This window comes from Scomber scombrus, chromosome 6, assembly GCF_963691925.1.
Source record: "Scomber scombrus chromosome 6, fScoSco1.1, whole genome shotgun sequence".
NCBI classification, from domain to species: domain Eukaryota; kingdom Metazoa; phylum Chordata; class Actinopteri; order Scombriformes; family Scombridae; genus Scomber; species Scomber scombrus.
Genome location: NC_084975.1, coordinates 7,242,238 through 7,260,782, shown reverse-complemented (window position 1 = coordinate 7,260,782; position 18,545 = coordinate 7,242,238). Strand labels below are relative to the sequence as shown.

The window sequence follows — 18,545 nt, the reverse complement described above, 5'->3', positions numbered from 1 at the left end:
AAAAACTGTGCTGTGTGAAAACTATATTTCTCATTCTCCAATGCCAGAAAAAAAAAGAAGAAAAAAAATCCTTTCCTCAGATGACCTTTTCACATCAAAGTCGGATTTTAAACTATGGAGGAATACCAAGTTCCTGTTATATTCCCACTCATTAGTTTGATGAACAGCACAGGGTCAAAGAGAGTGAATATACTGTATCACCATGGGAAGGAATGCCTGACTTCCACGCCTACTTGACTGGATGAGGAACATAGAAATGAAAAAGAAACGAAAGTGAATGTTTCACGTTAGCAGGTAAAATACATCTGGGAAATGGAAAATGTTAGGTGTTCTTTCTGTTCTTTAAATTCCACGTAAATGTAAATGCAGAAGGTCATTCGAGGTATTTGTCAACCTGTGATTTGCTAGGAAACTAAAAGAGTCAAAGCTTCTTTAGTTTATGCACATATCAAAAATGATTTATTATTAAGAGGGTGGTTTAAATTAGATCTTTGTGTGAGCGGATGCGGTTGATACGTCCCATATGGTCTTGATTTGCTGCCTTTATTGAACTATTACTAAAACTCTTTGGATAAGTCTGAACTGGAAAGTGTCTTTAGAACATTTATAACTCAAACAGCTGAAAACGTACAGTTTTTAGGCTGTTCTGCAGTGACAAATGTATGTTGCTATCCTTCCACTGCCAATCTTTACTAACTCATATCTATTGTAAAAGATCATGAGCATTTTCTTAACCATGAATCACATTTATATTTAAAAATCAGTGGATGAAATTAGAATTATTAGACCATGAGCTGCAGTGTCATCAGCTGGAGTTCGACTGGGGACATTTGTTGCACGTTGTTCCCCATCTTTCTCTCTCTCTCTCTCCCTCATTTCCTGTCTGTAATCTATCTAATAAAGACATACAATAATAATACACCCCCTCTTTCCCCTCCCCCGACCCCCAAACACACACACACATACACAAAAGAAATGAATGAAACATACTGCAGCATTAGAGGCAGTGTGCAGCTGCAGCATTTTCCTTTAATCACTTTTATGTCTGTCTTTATACACTTCCCAGCAGCCCAGGCAGACATGCATCCTCTTTCTAAGGCATGTATTTAACAGTATAATCAGTCTTGAAGGCATCATAAAAAAATGGCTATCCACATAGCAGTAGGTAACAACCACCATAAGCCAGAAAAATGCAAGACTAAGTTTAGAAAATATGTCAAAGTTGATGTGGATAGCAAGTAGGGCTTTAGAGAGATTTTCCCCATCCTGTAGTTGAAGTGTGACAGATATGATCCAAAAATGCCAATGCTTCCATCAAGTTGAAGCGCTTCAGCAAAGATATTTAATCTGCTTTTGGTTTCTTTTCTCTCTTTTTTTCGTCTGCTCAGAAAAAGAGCGTCAGCAAAATCCCTAAACTGCTTGATCCGTACAGTCGTGACACTATAAGAACAGATCAGAAAGTCATGTGCATTGCGGGCTGGTTGACGTGAAACAGCTGTCAAATGTGGTGAGACTCCACAGTGGCAGTGTCCTCTGATGTTCCTCTTCTATCAGACAAAGCTTCATCTCATGACTGACCTTCACTGAGGCCAGCCCAGGGGAATGGGTTAATTATTACAAAATGATCATTACATGCTATATTCAATGCGACAGAAGCCTGTTTGATCCTAATCCATGATGTGGAGTGTTGCTTAATCCTGTAAATTTAAACCTTGTGAAACTGTATTGCACTTAAAGGGGAATAACACTCAGATTTAGTTGGGTGTAACTGGTGTGTATCAGTCAATCTTCGTTTCTGTTTCCCAGACTGATCAAAAGTGAATGGTATTTATTTAAAACTAGGTGCAGTTCGACCCAGCCCTCTTTCACTTCTGTCTCCCATGTGGAAATAAGAGTGAGGAGTCACACTTAGTAATACCCTCAAAGATAAAGAAGTGAAAGTTGGTTTGGATTCATTCAAGTAACTGTAGCAACATAAAAAGGCTCTCTGGTATATCTGAAACTGAAAAAAAGATATACAGTGTATATACAGAAAGTCCTGGATTGATTGGATAGCAAAATGAAATTGAATTTGCATCCCTGCTTAATTTAATAAAAAATGAAATATTATTTTACAGTGTGACGTTTCTGTTTACTTGTGCATCTGTACATCTGTTTTAACTTTTTCTTTCACCTTACTGTGTTTTAAAATGAGCAAATACTGTGTTTTCATCTCCTTATTTGGACGAAATTAAGCTACAGCAGTTCAAAGATTATCACATTCCCCTCCTCCATGCTTTTCACTTCATTATCTACAATGCTGTGGCAATGTGTGTGAAATTTTAATACATTTCGGTGGCTTTACAAATGTGGGTAATGTGTATGAAACAAAGCAATGGAAATATTTGTTCCTGGTGTTTAAGATTAAGTACAATTCAACACAGTGCGGCAAAATGACACAATAAATAGTTAAAATGGTAACAACTATAACTGCTTCAACTAAAGTGCATATTTTAAAAGTGCATATTTGGTTATTAATAATAATAGAGTGCTTGACACATCACTCTGCAGTGGCAAGTGGGAATGGGATGATGAGTATAGAATATAATGTCATATAATCTCATAAATACAGTGTAACTGGACATACACGTACTATAATAATCATATAATTAATTTTAGAGTGATACCACATAAATATCAGTTAAAAAATACCATAAAGGCATAAGTGAATTTAATTGTTACTCATCATCATCAACTCTGTTGGTGCATGGCGCCACCCAGTGGTTAAAATACTCAATGACAGAAGGTCAGACTGCACCAGAAACTGAAATGAAATACCATGAAATAGCTACTTCTGTAATTTCAGTTTATAAGAATGACAGACACTTTAAAACATCCAAACAACATAAATCTGTCTTACTTTATTGCCACTTACCATTCAAAAAAGTTTCCTCCCTATATGTTAAATGGTTCATTTTCATACTCCTATAATATAACTATTATATTTATATGTAAAACAGGCTATTTGTGTAGGAAGTGAGTGTACCTTATAGCAAGTTTGTGTGGATTTAATCAGTGATATAATATCCAAGGTGTTGATCATTGTGTGAGATTATTTCTTTAACAATAATCTGAAATTGTACATGATACTGGTGTGACATTTAAGTGCTGTTTTAAAATGTGAGACTACAGGTTAATGACTTCAAAAAGGGCGGACGTGGATATGACTAAGTAAACCGCAGCTGGGAGTGACAAAAAATAGGTTACTGTTTTTTTTTTTGTTTTTTTTTTAATAGGAAGTGAACTACACCATTTTTTTCCTTTTTTTTTTCTTTTCTTTTTTGCTGCCTTTCTTTACTGTCGAATATTCCGGAATTACAATCATATCAAACTCAGACGATTTAATTAATAGATTATATAACTAGTTGAATACAAGTGTATATAATCAAAAAGCTAAATTAATGTTTAAAAAAGAAGAAGAGAGAAATAATATACTAAAATATGTTTTTTTTTTTGTTGTGTTGATGTGTTCACCGCTGCAGTGCTCAGATGTCGAAGCTTTGTGAGGACACGTGAATGCGTCCTGAGCTCCCTGCTGGTCAGTCACAGCTCCGCAGTAAACAGACGGTGTTCACACAGACACGGGAGGAACCGACCAGAGTCTTGCACAGCCTCCACAAAACACGATGGTAGGACAGCAAATAGTCTCTGTAAACTTTCTTTAAAAAATTGTACGTAGTTTGTGTGAAGTCATTGTGGTGTTAGTGTTAGTGTGAGCTCTTAGCTTCACTTGGGCCTGCAGTAGGAACAGTTTTACCTGAGTGACAAAACAAAAGAGAGTGAAGAAGTGGAGAGCAGGAGCCGACAGGAGTAGTTGTGACTCTAATTGAAGTTTACAGAAGCCCAGCAGACACTCTGTTATGTGCCAGTAACACGATGCTTTTTTTATGTCGCTTTTTCTTTTCTTTTTTACCTTTAACATAAAGTTATTAAAAGTTAGCTAAACTGTGTTTTCCAGCTCTGAGAGAGGAGTATCACACTTCAACGTGATTAAGGAGGGACTGAAACTTCTCCTCTTTCTTCAGAGTGAGACAGAAAGGTGGGTAAAAAAGAAAATCACTAAAATCAATGGCTGCTTGGTAAAACTGAGGCAAACTCTCCTGAAGGGTTTAAATGACATGTTCACAAGTTTTCAAGTGTGTCACAACACAACCCAGAGCATAAACCTGTTTCAGTGTTCATCTGAACATATGACTACTGAAACAGGTTTTTGCTAATGTAAACATTCTTTCTGTTCATACTGACTCCTCTACAAATGTGTTTTCAATGAATGTGATTGCGACCAAAATCCACAGTGCAGAAATGTGTTTAAAAGTTGACCTGAAGCTTTTATGAGGCAGTCTGAGTTACTCATATCAAGTGGACATCTGACACATTTACAGTGTTCTTAGCATCAGTGTTTCCCCTGTTCAGCTGCGGTGGATGTACAGTAACTAAAAGAGGAACTTTGGCACTAAAAACACTGGAAGATACCTACGCAATTTGGCTCATTTAGATGGATGAAAGGTCATGGCAAGACAAAACTTGTTTCGGTTTGCATTTGGGCACGACTGTTGTTTTGAGACAAACTTGAAAAAATGTGAACCCATTCTTTTATGAATTATGTGTTTCTAGTGACCAGTACATCATTATCTTACCAAGAGATCGTATTTATCGGATGGGAGCCAGAAATTGAAAGTTTGCTGCAGAAGGTCAGATATTCACCCAGACACAAACTAACAGGAAAAAACTAAAACTCAACACTGACGTCAGAATACAGACTGTATGAGGACTAGCAGCTGTCGAAAGAGAGAGCAGATTGCAGCGCACATGAAGAGAAAAGCAGAGTCTAAAGTAGACTGTTTCAATTGATATAATAAAGAGAAAACTTCAAGAGGAGATCTTGTATATGCTCACTGCACTTATTTGTGAATTCAGTAGACTTTCACTCCTGCCCAGAGATTTAATATAAAGTGAAAGCACAATCCTGTTTCTGTGTTTTTAGCCCATTTAGTAACTTGCATCACCAGTTCAGACAGATTTACAACCAGAAAACAATAAAAAGTGAAGTAAGTACAGTTTTACAGCTTATTTTGTGTAGCTGTTTTTATGTAGAAACCTCTGTAAAAGCAGCGCTAATCTGATAGTTTAGAAAAAGTCTAAAATGGACGAACTGGCAAACTTATTGGTCTAATTCCATTTTTATGAGTCATTTTTTCAGGCTCACCCATGACTCATTTAACTCTCTAAGTAACACTCCACCCTCTGTAAACTTATGAATCATCTACAGCAAGTTAAATGCTCTCCTAACTGCACCCAGGTCGACTACCTCCCACTCCCTACAATGGCCACCCTCGATGACGGCCACATCCACACCTTGAGCTCGGAGCTGCCAGCCATGTTTGACGGCGTGAAGCTGGCAGCCGTGGCTACCGTGCTCTACGTCATCGTCCGCTGTCTGAACCTGAAGAGTACCACAGCGTCGCCGGAGGTCAGCTACCAGAACACACCTCTCAGCCGCTACCTGCTCAAAGCCTGCCCGTTGCTGACCAAAGAGTGAGAGTGATTATCAGTGTTTACTCCTTTTAAATACACATGATGAAACTTAGACTGACGTGGGAATGACTTGCATTTGAACTTGAACTTGAACTTGAACTGGTAACTGGGTCTAAATTAAGTAAGATATGAGTGTACCTGATGATCTGGTGAGTTAACAGTATAATCCTAATTGCACACTTCTACCCTACAAACAATTAACATGAGGGTGTAAGAGAGCTTTGAGCCCATAGTGCCAGGAAGTGAGATCATGGAGAGACAGATGAAGACTGTTGTTCATTTTCATTAAAGAAGAAGATTAACTTGAACTGGTTTCTCAGATTTAGACTTGAGGACTGTGGATTTGACATAAATTTTAATAATAACTCAGATTTAATCTCAGAGATTTATCCACGAGCCTGGTGGTTCAGACATGACCTGAGTTGAACTGGGACTCACGTTGATTTAACGGTTTGAATGTCAGAAGGATCCAGTTAGTTACTGCAATGGCAATTTTAAAATTTTCCAATGTCCTTTTTTTCCCCAGTTGCCATTAGTGATCTTACACAGACCCAAAAACAGATTTTCCAGACAGTAGTTGCTGTTTGCCTCGTAGTTTATTGAATTAGCTGTTTAAAGCAATGCTGAATATACCGGTTTGTGTGTTTCCTGTTACTCTCTTTGTGGTCTAGTGAGAGCTGTGTCCTCCCCCCTACCCGTTTATAACATTTCCTGTCACTTAGGCCCCCTAAATATTCAACCCTGTGCATCTAGTCACTGCCATCCAAAAGAATACTGCAAGATATATCTAAACAAAATGATATACTAACAGTTATTGGTTTATTTGTACATGCTTCTATTATGTAAAATAGAAGCCAGAGAAAAATAGTAAAATAAAAATAAAACACATGTGCAGGTGAGGTTGACACCCACTCTGGGCTTATCTTAAAACCTCACCCATAAGAGATAATACACAATGACAATGCAAAATGAAGATGCAGTAAATATAAAAGGCTCCTATAATTACTGTAAACTACCAAACGTGGTAAAGTGAGTCTATTCTAAGGTAGTTTTCCAACATCTTGTACATTTCTGCTAAATTTTGACGACTTTGGCTGAAGTGTTGTGTCTGCCTCGCAATTACCAAAGATTTTCTATATTTACTTAGAGATCCTGTTGATTTGAGTTTCTTCTAGTTGTCTTTCTTTTATTCATATATTCATCTCTGCCCAATGCTCTCCTGCTAGTTCACATTTGTTGCTGTTGGTTGGGTTTGAACTTGAATGAGCCAGACGTGGATTTGGACTTGTGGGCACTAGACCGAGACTTAATCGCTTCAGATATGGGTTGTTTGTTTTTACAAAGCTACATTAAATTTTGCAACTTACTATCTGATTGGCTTGCGATCCACTCATTACATATACATGGGAAGAAGATGCCTTGAGTTACAAGATGCTATTAAACGTCACAGATCAGAATTTATCAATAATAAGACTCTATAGCCATGCAAGAAACTCTGTGAGGTTGGCAGTTTGAGCTCATTGCTTAATGTCAGGAGTTTACCATGCTAACATTTGTACTAAACACAAAGAACACTAGATGGGATTATCTTTGGTATTTGGTCATAAACAAAAGTATTTGACAAATTCAGATTTTGACACGATAAAGGCACGAAAGGGGTCACCAGAGTTACTACAATTCATTGCCTGGGCACAATGGATATTTGCACAAAATTTCATGGCAATCCACAAACAGGTTTTCTATTTCAGTCTGAACCAAAGTGGTGGACAGACCAACCAAACAGACAGGCTTCTTACTACTCTCTCTAGTGCTATTCAGCTGGTATGGCTAAAAACTAAGTGACAAGTAATGAATCCACTCAAGTTCACTGTGTTCAAATCCATCTCAGCTGCCTGAGCTGGTCAGTTAAATTGCGCCCTGTGGGTTTGTCTGTCACCTTCTTAGGTTTGGAGATGTATTTGTCCGTGTCTGAGTGTTGATAATCTTTGCTAAGACTGTACCGAAAACGTCTTCACGGTGGATTTTACAGGGTTGTTGTGTAATTTGGTACTCCTCCTTCTCGACAGATACATTCCTCCCTTGCTGTGGGGGAAGAGCGGTCATCTTCAGACGGCTCTGTATGGCAAGATGGGACGTGTCAACACTCCAACTCCCTGCGGGGTCCGCAAGTTTCTCCCAATGCAGGACGGGGCAACGGCGTCCTTTGACCTCTTTGAAGCACTCGGAGAACACAGCACAGGAGGTCAGAGGCAAACAGCAGTCTGTCTCCATTTAAACATCATAACAGCTGTTCAGAATTTAAAAAGTTTAATTTGCTATTTAAAAAAAAGACAGATTATTTTTAGTTAAACTGCCATAGGTTTTGTGTCTTTCCTCTTGAGTTTTATGTGCTATGTGTTTGGATCGTGAGTACATCAGCCTCATGTAACAAGCAGGTCATACTATGCAAGAGCAGGAACGCAGCTAATCAACTCCCATGAGGGAGAATGGCATGCAATTTAATCAACACAACATCACATGACATCAATTTTCACGCTCACAAATGAACCTACTTTGTATGTTTGTGCATGTATTCCCTCATGCGTGTGTCTATGTGTATGTCAGATGACATAACCATGGTAATCTGCCCTGGGATCGGTAACCATAGCGAGAAGAACTACATTCGGACCTTTGTGGATCACTCTCAGCGGCAGGGATACCGCTGTGCTGTCCTCAACCACCTGGGAGCTTTGCCCAACGTTGAGCTCACCTCCCCCCGCATGTTCACCTACGGTAAGGAGAGATCACACATGGTGCTCTGTGACTGAAAAAAAAACACAACACAAACATATGATTGCACGCTGTAGCCAGAAAAACGTGATTGTGAAGTTTACATCATTGCATTTTGATTTTGGTTATTATATGGCAAACCATTAATTACAGAGAAGTGAATTAAAATTTTTAATTTTTTTTACATCTGACTGAAAACACAGACAAACTTGAACCATAGAAACATGCTGAGTAAACTAATTTCATGCTTTAGGAGTCGTGTCGAGAAATTAAAGGGTTTATATACATATATCATAAGATCTACATTAGACAAGGTGGAAGCATAATAAAAGAAAAGGCAAACATGCATATTTCAACCAAACAGGCCTTTCACAGATGTCTTATTTCTTACTCTAGTTTTTATTAGGACTACTAAAAAATGTCTCTCTTTTGTTAAGGTTGTACCTGGGAGTTTGCAGCCATGGTGAACTACATCAAGCGAACTCTCCCCGACACTCTGCTGGTGGTCGTGGGCTTCAGTCTGGGAGGAAACATCGTGTGCAAGTTCCTGGGTGAGAACCGATCCAACCAGGACAGAGTGCTGTGCTGTGCCAGCGTCTGCCAGGGATACAGCGCCCTCAGGTTAGTGAAATGGAAATGTATGTTTGTAAATGCATAAATAAAGATACATGGCTGGTTCTTCAGTTTGAGATACTGCTGTCAGTCAATACCTTTGTTTGTTTAATGATGATGATGATAATATTGAATAATTCATTCGTTTTTTATGCATGTCAATAGCTTTTTCTTAGTAGTATAATCTCCCATATCTCCTTTTAGTCCACTGTTGAATAAAATATGTACACTAAAAGGTTGTAAGAGAAGTGTATTTTAAAACTTGTCTAAGTGTTCAGAGGGGTATTTCCACATTAATACGTGTGTGTGTCTGTGTGTGTTGTCTAGGGCCCAGGAAACATTCCTTCAGTGGGACCAGTGCCGGAGACTCTACAACTTTGTGTTGGCAGACAACATGAAGAAGCTCATCCTGTCACACAGGTGGAGAAACATAACAACACTACAGTTTCTATGGTTACATATTAACAGTTCAAGTTTATTGTCATTCATCCAACAGCTGCCACAGAAAGTTCCTCTTCTCTGTTTCACTTCGGTCAAATATGAATCATTTATGAACTTAAACAGTACAAACAGTAACCTTGCTTTGGCTTCTGACGTGTGGTCAGAAAATAACAATATCCATCTTGAATTTTGCTTTATTTAAGATACATTAAGTATTTACTCTACATTAATTTTTGCAAATGTTGAATTTCAGCAGTAAAAAAGTTGTTGACACACTGAGATAAACATCCATTGGTTTATCTGTCCTGTAGAAACAAGAAATCATTCATAGATGTCAGCCAAATGCTGAAAAATGGAGCTAAAAGACTGAATGACTGTATATCAGCCATAATTAAGAGGTTACGGTCCATTACAAAAAGTCTCAGAAACAAAGATTTAGCTTCCTGCCCTGATTTGTCTCAATATCATCTAATATTCCTCTAATCTATTAATTATTATTCTCTTTAACAGGAACAGTTTGCTCAGCATGAACTCCAGCAACATTGGTGACGCTGAATTTAGCAAACTGATCGCGGCCACGTCTCTGATGCAGATTGACGACAGCATCATGAGGTGAAAACTTGTTAAATTTGGATTTTATGGGGCTTCTAATGGCTTCACGGTCGTTATATCTGTTACTAATATTACTGCACGATTTCACCCCCGCAGAAAATTCCACGGCTACGACTCGGTGAAGGAGTACTACGAGAAGGAGAGCTGTGTGCACTACATCCACAAAGTGAGTAACAAGTATTTAGATGTTTACTACAGAAACTTTTAGGGCGTGACTGACGGTATATTAGTACCACTGACTCCACCAGTATTACTTTTTACATCTGCTGCTGCTGCTCATATGACTACCGTACTACTTTTATGTGCTAGTATTACTATCACTTTTACTACAAGGACTTATGTTTTATTGGCATTTAAACTACTATTGATCCTAACACTGATACCTCCATTACTACTGCTATATTTTGTACTACTGCTTCTACTGTTTCGGCAAATACTACTAATATATCTGCTTATTATCACAGCTAAGTGTAGCCTGAGAGTAGCAGTCATTGGCTTCTACTTTTGTTATTGTTTTGTGTGTTTTTTCAATGTTCAGTTTGTTTAGTAGCTTTGACTTTATGCTTCATGAGCACTTTGATGTGTTCTTACATCATTTACTGTGAATAAAGTTAATTATTCATTAATTTAGTACTACTGCTAAAGTCAACACAATTGCCTCTGATACTATTACTTTTACAATGTCTGCTATTTATTCTGCTACTTCTACTGGTACCACCATTATACTTTTGCCTCTACAGTTATACTAGACTGACTAACCTACTTCTAAAGCATCCCCTTCTAATACTTCTGCTGCTGATACTACTATAGTACTACATATTTTACTGGTACTTGTACCACCCATCAACTTTTCTTCTAATTTTCTACTTTTACAACCATCCGGACTGATATTCGTACTTATACTGCTGCTGCTTACTTCCACTACAGTTAAAACTACTACTTCTTCTACTACCGCTACTGTAATGTCAGTGTACTTTTTCTTGTATAACTACTATGATGGTGAATCATTTTACTGCTGGTTTTGTAAATGTCTTTAAGTTAGTGTTTCAGCCTTGGCGTCCCACCTCTTGTGTGGTTAAAGTTAAGGGAGTAGTTTACTTTGTTCGAAAAATGCTTATTCAGGCTTCCTCTTGTTTTTTTTTGGAGTTAGAAGAGATAAATCCTACTCTCATGTTTGTGTGTGTTTTCATCATGGAGTTAAAACTGGGAGGCTATTGACTTTGCTTAGCGGTAAAGACTGGAAGCAGGAGGAAACAGCTAGTCTGGGTGTCTCCATAGTGGAAAAAAATCTGCCTGTATCAAAACTTCTAACAGCCACTGATATACATGTTTTTTTAATACATACACCAAAAGTAAGTAAGAATGAAAATATGTGCGTTCACAGGAACTTGTGAGGTGTAATTTCCTTATTTACAGTACTTCTGCACAGCAACTCCACTGGTTGCCTGGCAACCTCTCTATCATTGTTTCTGTTGCTAAACCACACATCGTCTGTTTTATTACTGTTTGTGTGCCGATCAAACAAATGGTATGCAAAATATTGTGAACTTTAGAAGTGCTGGGAGGTATATTTCTATGTTTGCACAGAGCCCGGTAGCTATTTGCCTCTGTTTCCATTTTTTATGTTAAGCTGAAGTAATCGCCTGCTGCTTCTAGCTTTAGCACAGACATGAGAGTGGCAAAATAAGCAAAGATCCTAAAATGTCAAAGTATTCCTCAATGAATGAATTAATGAAAAATAAATACTGCTTTTACATTTTCTACTGCTGAAGTTACCTGACCTGCCACTGCTACTACTAATACTGCTGCTTCTACTAAAACGCCTCCTGCTAATAATACTACTACTATTACTGATGCTGGTCCTAAAAATGTCCCGGTGTATAAGTAGACCTTCCTCGGTTACTCACAAACAAACTGTGATTTTGTCTCTCTCAGGTCACTGTGCCTCTCCTGCTGGTAAACTCCTCAGACGACCCACTAATACATCAGTCACTGCTGTCTATTCCACGCACACTCTCAGGTTTGTGTCAATGGACAAGATTCACTTATCATTGATTGTTATTGGTAGTTACATGGTGGCCATTACTACAGCTATTATATATTGCTGTAGCCTTAATAATGTTGTGGCTGTTTAAATACAGTAGGCTAATGTTAAATGGGACATGTGCATTTAAATCTTGTGATGATTGTACATTTTCAGTATCAGGGACTGTATAGGAAGAGAAATACCGGATGATTTTGGGAATGTTCAGGAATCCCGGAAACCTGTACATGATTCAAATTTGAAATGTCTGTACAAGTAATCTTAATTTGAACATAAAAACCAACAGGCTTTGGTAGAAAAGAGACAAAGAAAATTTAAAACTGCCTTAGTGGACCAATCAGAAATTAGGTGGCACGTAAAATCAAAATGTAATAAAACAAAAAAATAGGCATCCATCGAAGATCATACATCATATGAACCTACAATAATCACTGACCCTTATAAAAAAAATGAATATAACAATATTCCCTCCTTTTCTGCAGCTATTAATGCAGCACCATGTGGACAGTGACTAAACTCTTACTTAGACGTTTAAATGGCTCATATTTAGTTTGTTGTGCATAATTTGGAGCGTTTCCTAGAAACCGATGACTACAACCATAAAACTTTGTCCGCACAGTGAAACAATCAACCCTATTTTAGACTGAATGGAAGTGTTGTCCCTCCTCCCTGTGGAGCCGGACACCGGAGTCTTAAGTGTTGATAAAGTCTTGTCGCAGCTCTCTGCTCAACACCACCCAGGCCAGACAGTCTTGTTGAATTTTTCAGGGCCATGTGATCCGCCTGAGCTGTTGGATTATATATATAGAGCTGTGTGTGTGTGCGTGTGTGTGTTTTGCCTCAGTGGGTCACATGCACTGACCCCAGAGTGTGTAAATTACTGTGTGTTATGACCAGTGTTGGGGAGACTTGAACTACATAGCTTAACTACAGTGGTAGAAATGTAGTTTGTTCAAACTACTGCCAGGCTGAACTACATGTAGTTTTACAAGTTACGCTTGCAAAGTAGCTTCCCCAACACTGGCTATGACTTACACCTTGTCAAGTGAAATCTGAGACTCACCCTCCACTTGAAGATAAAGTAACATAGATTACAAAGATTATACTTTTTTTTCCCATTACTTTTTCTCTTTATTATTCACAGAAATTCAACTGTGGTGTAGATTTTGATTAAATTGTTTTCGTTAATGCATTTTTTAAATCATCTCCAGTTTTGTTTTTGTTTCTTTAAACTAAAATAAATGATAACACTTCCCTGTATAGGCCTCTCATCAACAAACCCATTTAAAATTCACTGAACAAAAGAAGTCTTGCCTTAGGCTTTAGTTCCTGAAAATGTGGCCTTTCTAAGAATAGGTCTTGGAGATTTTGAGATTGGGTGACATTGTGCAACATTATACAACACTTCAGATTAAAGTAAAGGACACAGTGCTGGTTTCAGTGCCTAGTAGAAAGCTGAAATACTGTTCTAGTTGAACGGGCGCAACTTTTGTGTGTATGTGTGTGTGTGTGTTAATCTATAAAACAGTGGTTGGGGGTTAAGACTGTGAAAATGGTTTATAATAATAGAAAGGGAAAGTAGCATTGAACTGAACATCTTCACCGCTGACTTCACAGTTTTTCATTTTAACGATACGTCGACTTTTAATGCTGGCAGGCTTAATTATTTATTTCCACATCAACAAAATGAGGTAGTCTCTAATTAGTAATTGACTAGAGATTGAACAAAAAACCAAAGAACTGAGTGTTATGCTGCATCAGCATCTGACAGGCGTACAGTGTACTGATAGTATGGCCGAACTTTATAAATGCTTAAATAATAATGATAGTTTGGTGCTTTGGTTTAAGCACTAAAACAGTTTCAAACGTTTTTTATTTATATAAAGTGCAGAAGCTGTAAACATGGTAATTTTGGTGTTTTATGTCATTACACAGCAGTAACACTGAACATGTGTCTGCTGTACTTCATCACTAATTGTTTAAGGTACACTACCTGTTTTTGTATTAGAGCCAAATAGCGCCCCCTCACAATGAAATGTGCTCTGTGCTCACCGTTGACTTTTCTTGAAATTCACAATTTGAGATTTAAATCATCAGCTGTGAGACGTGAGGAGTTCGTCTTTGCCAAAATGTATTGACTGTCATTAGTCATTATATACATTTGATACATTTTTATTTTATTTCTATGCTGTTATGATGTTGGATATTTATCTTAAACATGTAAAAGTTACAAAACCTAAAGTCAACATATAAAAAATGCCACCTTCAAGTCAAAAGCCAGGACTTCAACCAGCTGTGCACACCTTCTCTACAAAGTTACCTCTATGTTCTCCTCAAACTGACGTCAGTGTGTTCGCTCATGCCCACAAATGGATATCTGTTCTGCAACCTTTGATGCTGTGGTTGTTTGTTTTATCTACCCGCATATTTCAGATCGGACTCAGGCTTAAACATGTACAGATGTGTTTAGGAAGTTCATATTTTGAGTAAAGAACAAGGAGAAAAACAGTGAAATCCTACTACTGTTGTTTGGTTTGGTGGAAGTCTGCAGAGGAGCAGCTTCTGATCAGAGCAGAGTTTATTCTTCAGGAAGATCAATTTAAAGAGACTGGAGCAACATATGTAAATGGAGATTTGCGTATGTCTCCTTTTAATAGCGCTCCATTTAGCAAAACATTTGATAACAGTATATACACTATTGACTGTGTTATATAATATTGAGCTTCACTGTAAATAATTAACTCATAACTTTTTATCTAATTTCTTCTTTCTTTTCAGGCTTCACACAGATGGTAGAATTTACTCTTATCGCTCTAATAAACCTCTGTATAAAAAAAACTTGAGCAACAGTTTCCAGCAAACAAACTCAGATAAGCAGAATTTACGTCAGCTGCGCAGCACTAGATAAAGTCGTAATTAGCAGGTAGTTGAATAAAGGCGATGTTTTTGGACAGTTGATGGAGTAAATATTTGACTTTTCAGGTGGGGACTCCAACAGAATATTTGTGTTGTCCTGCGTTTGCTGTATGTGTGAATAGGCAAATGTTTGCTAACACCTTGGGCAACTAGATAAGCCAATTATGTCACAGGTCTGTGTTTCTTTCTTTTAATATTGGAGGATTTCTGCACCTTAGTGGTTAACAATCACTAACTGCACCTTTAAATAAGACCCTTTAGAAACAAAACACCATAAATTAGCCGTTCTATTTATGTAGGACAGGCCTTTATACGTATTTTAGATGATATTAGAGGCAGTTTCTGTCAGGAATTATGTGCTAAGGTGAAGATGATTTCATGTTTTATATCGTGTTTATTTATTGGCCAAAAAATACACCTATATTGACAAATGTGTACTTGATCAGCAACTCTTTAATCCGTTATCACTGGTTTACCACTACGTTAATGTCAGAAGCCATTTAGATGCATAACTGAACCAGCATTGAAGTAGATGTGAGTCATACTTTTACAGAACAAAATAAATTAAAATAAATTCTGTCTTTCTGTCTTCCTCTCCAGAGAAAATGCCTAACGTGATATTTGCCCTGACCCAACACGGAGGCCACCTGGGCTTCTTCGAGGGTGACGTACTGTTTCCGCAGCCCCTCACCTGGATAGACAAGTTTATAGTCCAGTACACAGACGCCATCTGTCACTGGGAGAAGAACAGGCCGGACTGCCAGAGGAGCAGCCAACAGGACACAAACTCTTGCCTGCAGAGCACAGGGGCAAAGCTCAGCGGGTAACACGTACACACACGACTGGAGACGAAACAACATATCAAAACACACACAGGCATGCTGCTGCGTCTGCTCTTCTGCTGCTACTTCTTCTTCAGCAGTAATGGCGATACACTTGAGTCATTCTGATACATGTTGGAAATGTAAAAACTAAATTTAGAGGAGAAGTGGGGGCACAAAAATGTAAATTACAAATTTCAGACTTATTAATATCGGAGGGTGTAATGTTACCTCAGAGTCAATTGTTCCTTCCTCTTTTGTGATGAGTCACTTCGCCATCTGCTGGTTTTTGGCAGCTGTTGCGTCTCTCGTCTCGTTTGGACATAAAATAATACTTACACTAACGGATAACTATGACCTGTTCCTGTGTTTAGAAAGAAGAGAAAGGTGAAATTTCCCCACATAAATCACCACTGAAAGGTTTCCCAGATACTCAGGTACTCATAAATCAGCACCAGATAGCCTTAAAGTGGGTCTTCAACACACTTTTTTTAATTTTTATTCTTGCTCCCTAAAAACACAATATTTACTACCACTATGCAAGTGCCTTAATTTTAAAAGATTTTGGTTTACAGGATTTCCAGCTTTTGTACGATGTCAACATGAAGTTTTAATGGTCTTCTTCTTTTATGTTGCGCATTCTTTGACATGATGCTGTCTATTTCTATTAAGAGAGTCATGTTTTCTTATTGCAGGACAAAAAAATCAGTTAGTTTTTTTGTGGATGTATGGTTTAGCCGTCATTTTGCTCAACACGTTAACAGATTTTTCTTTACATTTCCATTATGAGCAGCGGACCATCAGCCTGCATCGTTGCTGCTGACCTTTGAAATACAGCAATCAGGGTGTCAGGTTATTAAAGAGGTTTAAGGATATTTAAAAAATACAGAGAATTTTTTTTTTATTATTTAATGTTTTTGTAGCAGTTATTTCCATGTTGTTAAATGGGAATATGGGTCTTCATGCAAACTAGCTTTAACTTAACTTAACTGCACTTCTTTTGGTCAACTTTTCCCATTCCCACTTTTTGTTCCATTCCATTCATTTCTCCACAAACCTTAAAAACCAGCATGTAACAGCGATTATTACTATGATGCTCCTGCCATCAGGTGGTTCAGTCCCCTAAATGTTGTTGTGGATTTAGAAGTCTACCATCCAGGACAGGAGATACTAGAAAACTATACAGAACTAAAGAGCAGTTCAGGACAGATGTTTGCAAACACGAGAGAGGAAAGTACAACTGGGGCACAAACAGGACATTTTTTTAAATGAAAAATCCAAATTTGGGCTTTCATTTTACACACTGACTGGTCTTTATGGTGTATTATTTTACAATGGTACTCAAAAAGTGCTCAAAAACTTTAATGTTTGATCTGCTGGATTATGGCCAATGCTTTATTCTTTTTTTTTTTTTTTTTTAAAGGCGTTGGCTCAAATACAGTCGGGGTCTGATATTAGTCAATACTTGGAACTTTTTTTTTTACGAGTTTCATAAGTTACTGAGGGTTTTTGGGGGGTTTATTATAAGCTGCTTGCACCTAGGTGGGTTTGCCTGTGTAGTACAATAAATGCAGCGAGGAGAATTCAGACTGAAAGATTTCCTACGTAGAAAAACACAAAAATTAAATGAAGACACACAAATCTAATCTCTATTGTGTTTCACGGTGTATTTCAGTTATAAATGGGGATAAAGGTCTGAAACTTTGTTTTCTGTAAGTGATTGTTTAGCAGTTTGGACCTCTTTCACCACAATATTGAATATGTCCTGTGGTGTTCATGTAAATGCCGTGGACTCTCCACACAATTTAAAGCTTAAAATTAACTGTTTATGATTCACTTTTGTTCATTATCTTTACATGCAAGTCTTATTTCATTTTAAAAGATGTAATAGTAAAGAAAGGACCAGTGTGTAGGATTAAGTGGCATTTTAGCAGCACTGTTGCAGATTGTAGCCAACTATTTATTATTGGATCCCACTGCTGGTTGGGAACCGTAATGACACCTCACCCTCAGCACCCCCTTTCAAGCTTGTAGGAGAAGCTGCGGTGGCCGCAAAACTTGCAAAAAAAAAAAAAGCCTTCTCTAGAGCCAGTGTTTAGTTTGTCCATTCTGGGCTACTGTAGAAAACATGTTGGTGCAACATGGCGACCTCCGTGGTAGAGGATGCGCTCCCTATGCAGATATAAAGGGCTCATTCTGTGATTATACACTAATGAAAACATGCTCATGATTATTTTATTCCATTTCTGCTGATTGATCCCCCTAAATCTTACACACTGGTCCTTTAAATTGTCAATCTGCCCTTTAAAAGCACAGTGCAACCTGCTGCTGTTTGTGCAATATGTTGAGAAATGGACCGTTTTGCCTGCACTTTACTGTCTTTACAGTTGAAACTGTACTGTATGGCACTATAATATGTATTTGCGTATGAGTGTGAGATTTATAGTCTAATCCGAGTGTTTTTGCTTTAATGTGTTACACAGTCATCTTATTTGGACTCACCTAATAATAAATATTTTTCACATACGTACAACCTTTTCCAAGATTTCCGTCTTTTTTTGATGTTTAAATCAATGCAAAGACAACGATGTACATTTATATACAGTTTATTGTACATTTATTGACATTCTTATTGGTGCATCAGGTAGCACATTGGGTTAAACTTCATAATATTCATGTTGAAGAACAATCTAAAAAACACATGAGAGACAGGCACTTGTTGGAATATCAGCCTTGTACTTCAAGGAGAGACAGAG

General features: G+C 37.8%; 1 protein-coding gene across 3 annotated transcripts; it reads left to right on the top strand.

Annotated features, from left to right (window-relative positions):
- Positions 1 to 3,602: 3,602 nt before the first annotated feature.
- LOC133982366 (monoacylglycerol lipase ABHD2-like) lies at positions 3,603 to 18,311 on the top strand. Of its 3 annotated transcripts, XM_062421405.1 has the most exons (12): positions 3,614 to 3,668; positions 3,998 to 4,078; positions 4,654 to 4,730; positions 5,339 to 5,574; positions 7,641 to 7,816; positions 8,179 to 8,346; positions 8,781 to 8,964; positions 9,283 to 9,375; positions 9,907 to 10,008; positions 10,105 to 10,174; positions 11,944 to 12,028; positions 15,569 to 18,311. In XM_062421405.1, the coding sequence occupies exons 4-12, from the start codon at positions 5,363 to 5,365 to the stop codon at positions 15,793 to 15,795; spliced, it is 1,317 nt and encodes a 438-aa protein (XP_062277389.1). In that variant the 5' UTR covers positions 3,614 to 3,668; positions 3,998 to 4,078; positions 4,654 to 4,730; positions 5,339 to 5,362; the 3' UTR covers positions 15,796 to 18,311. The 3 variants fall into 3 exon arrangements, with proteins under 3 accessions (XP_062277387.1, XP_062277389.1, XP_062277386.1); XM_062421403.1 differs by lacking the exon at positions 4,654 to 4,730 and having other exon boundaries at positions 3,603 to 3,668; XM_062421402.1 differs by lacking the exons at positions 3,614 to 3,668; positions 3,998 to 4,078; positions 4,654 to 4,730 and having other exon boundaries at positions 5,138 to 5,574.
- Positions 18,312 to 18,545: the final 234 nt, after the last annotated feature.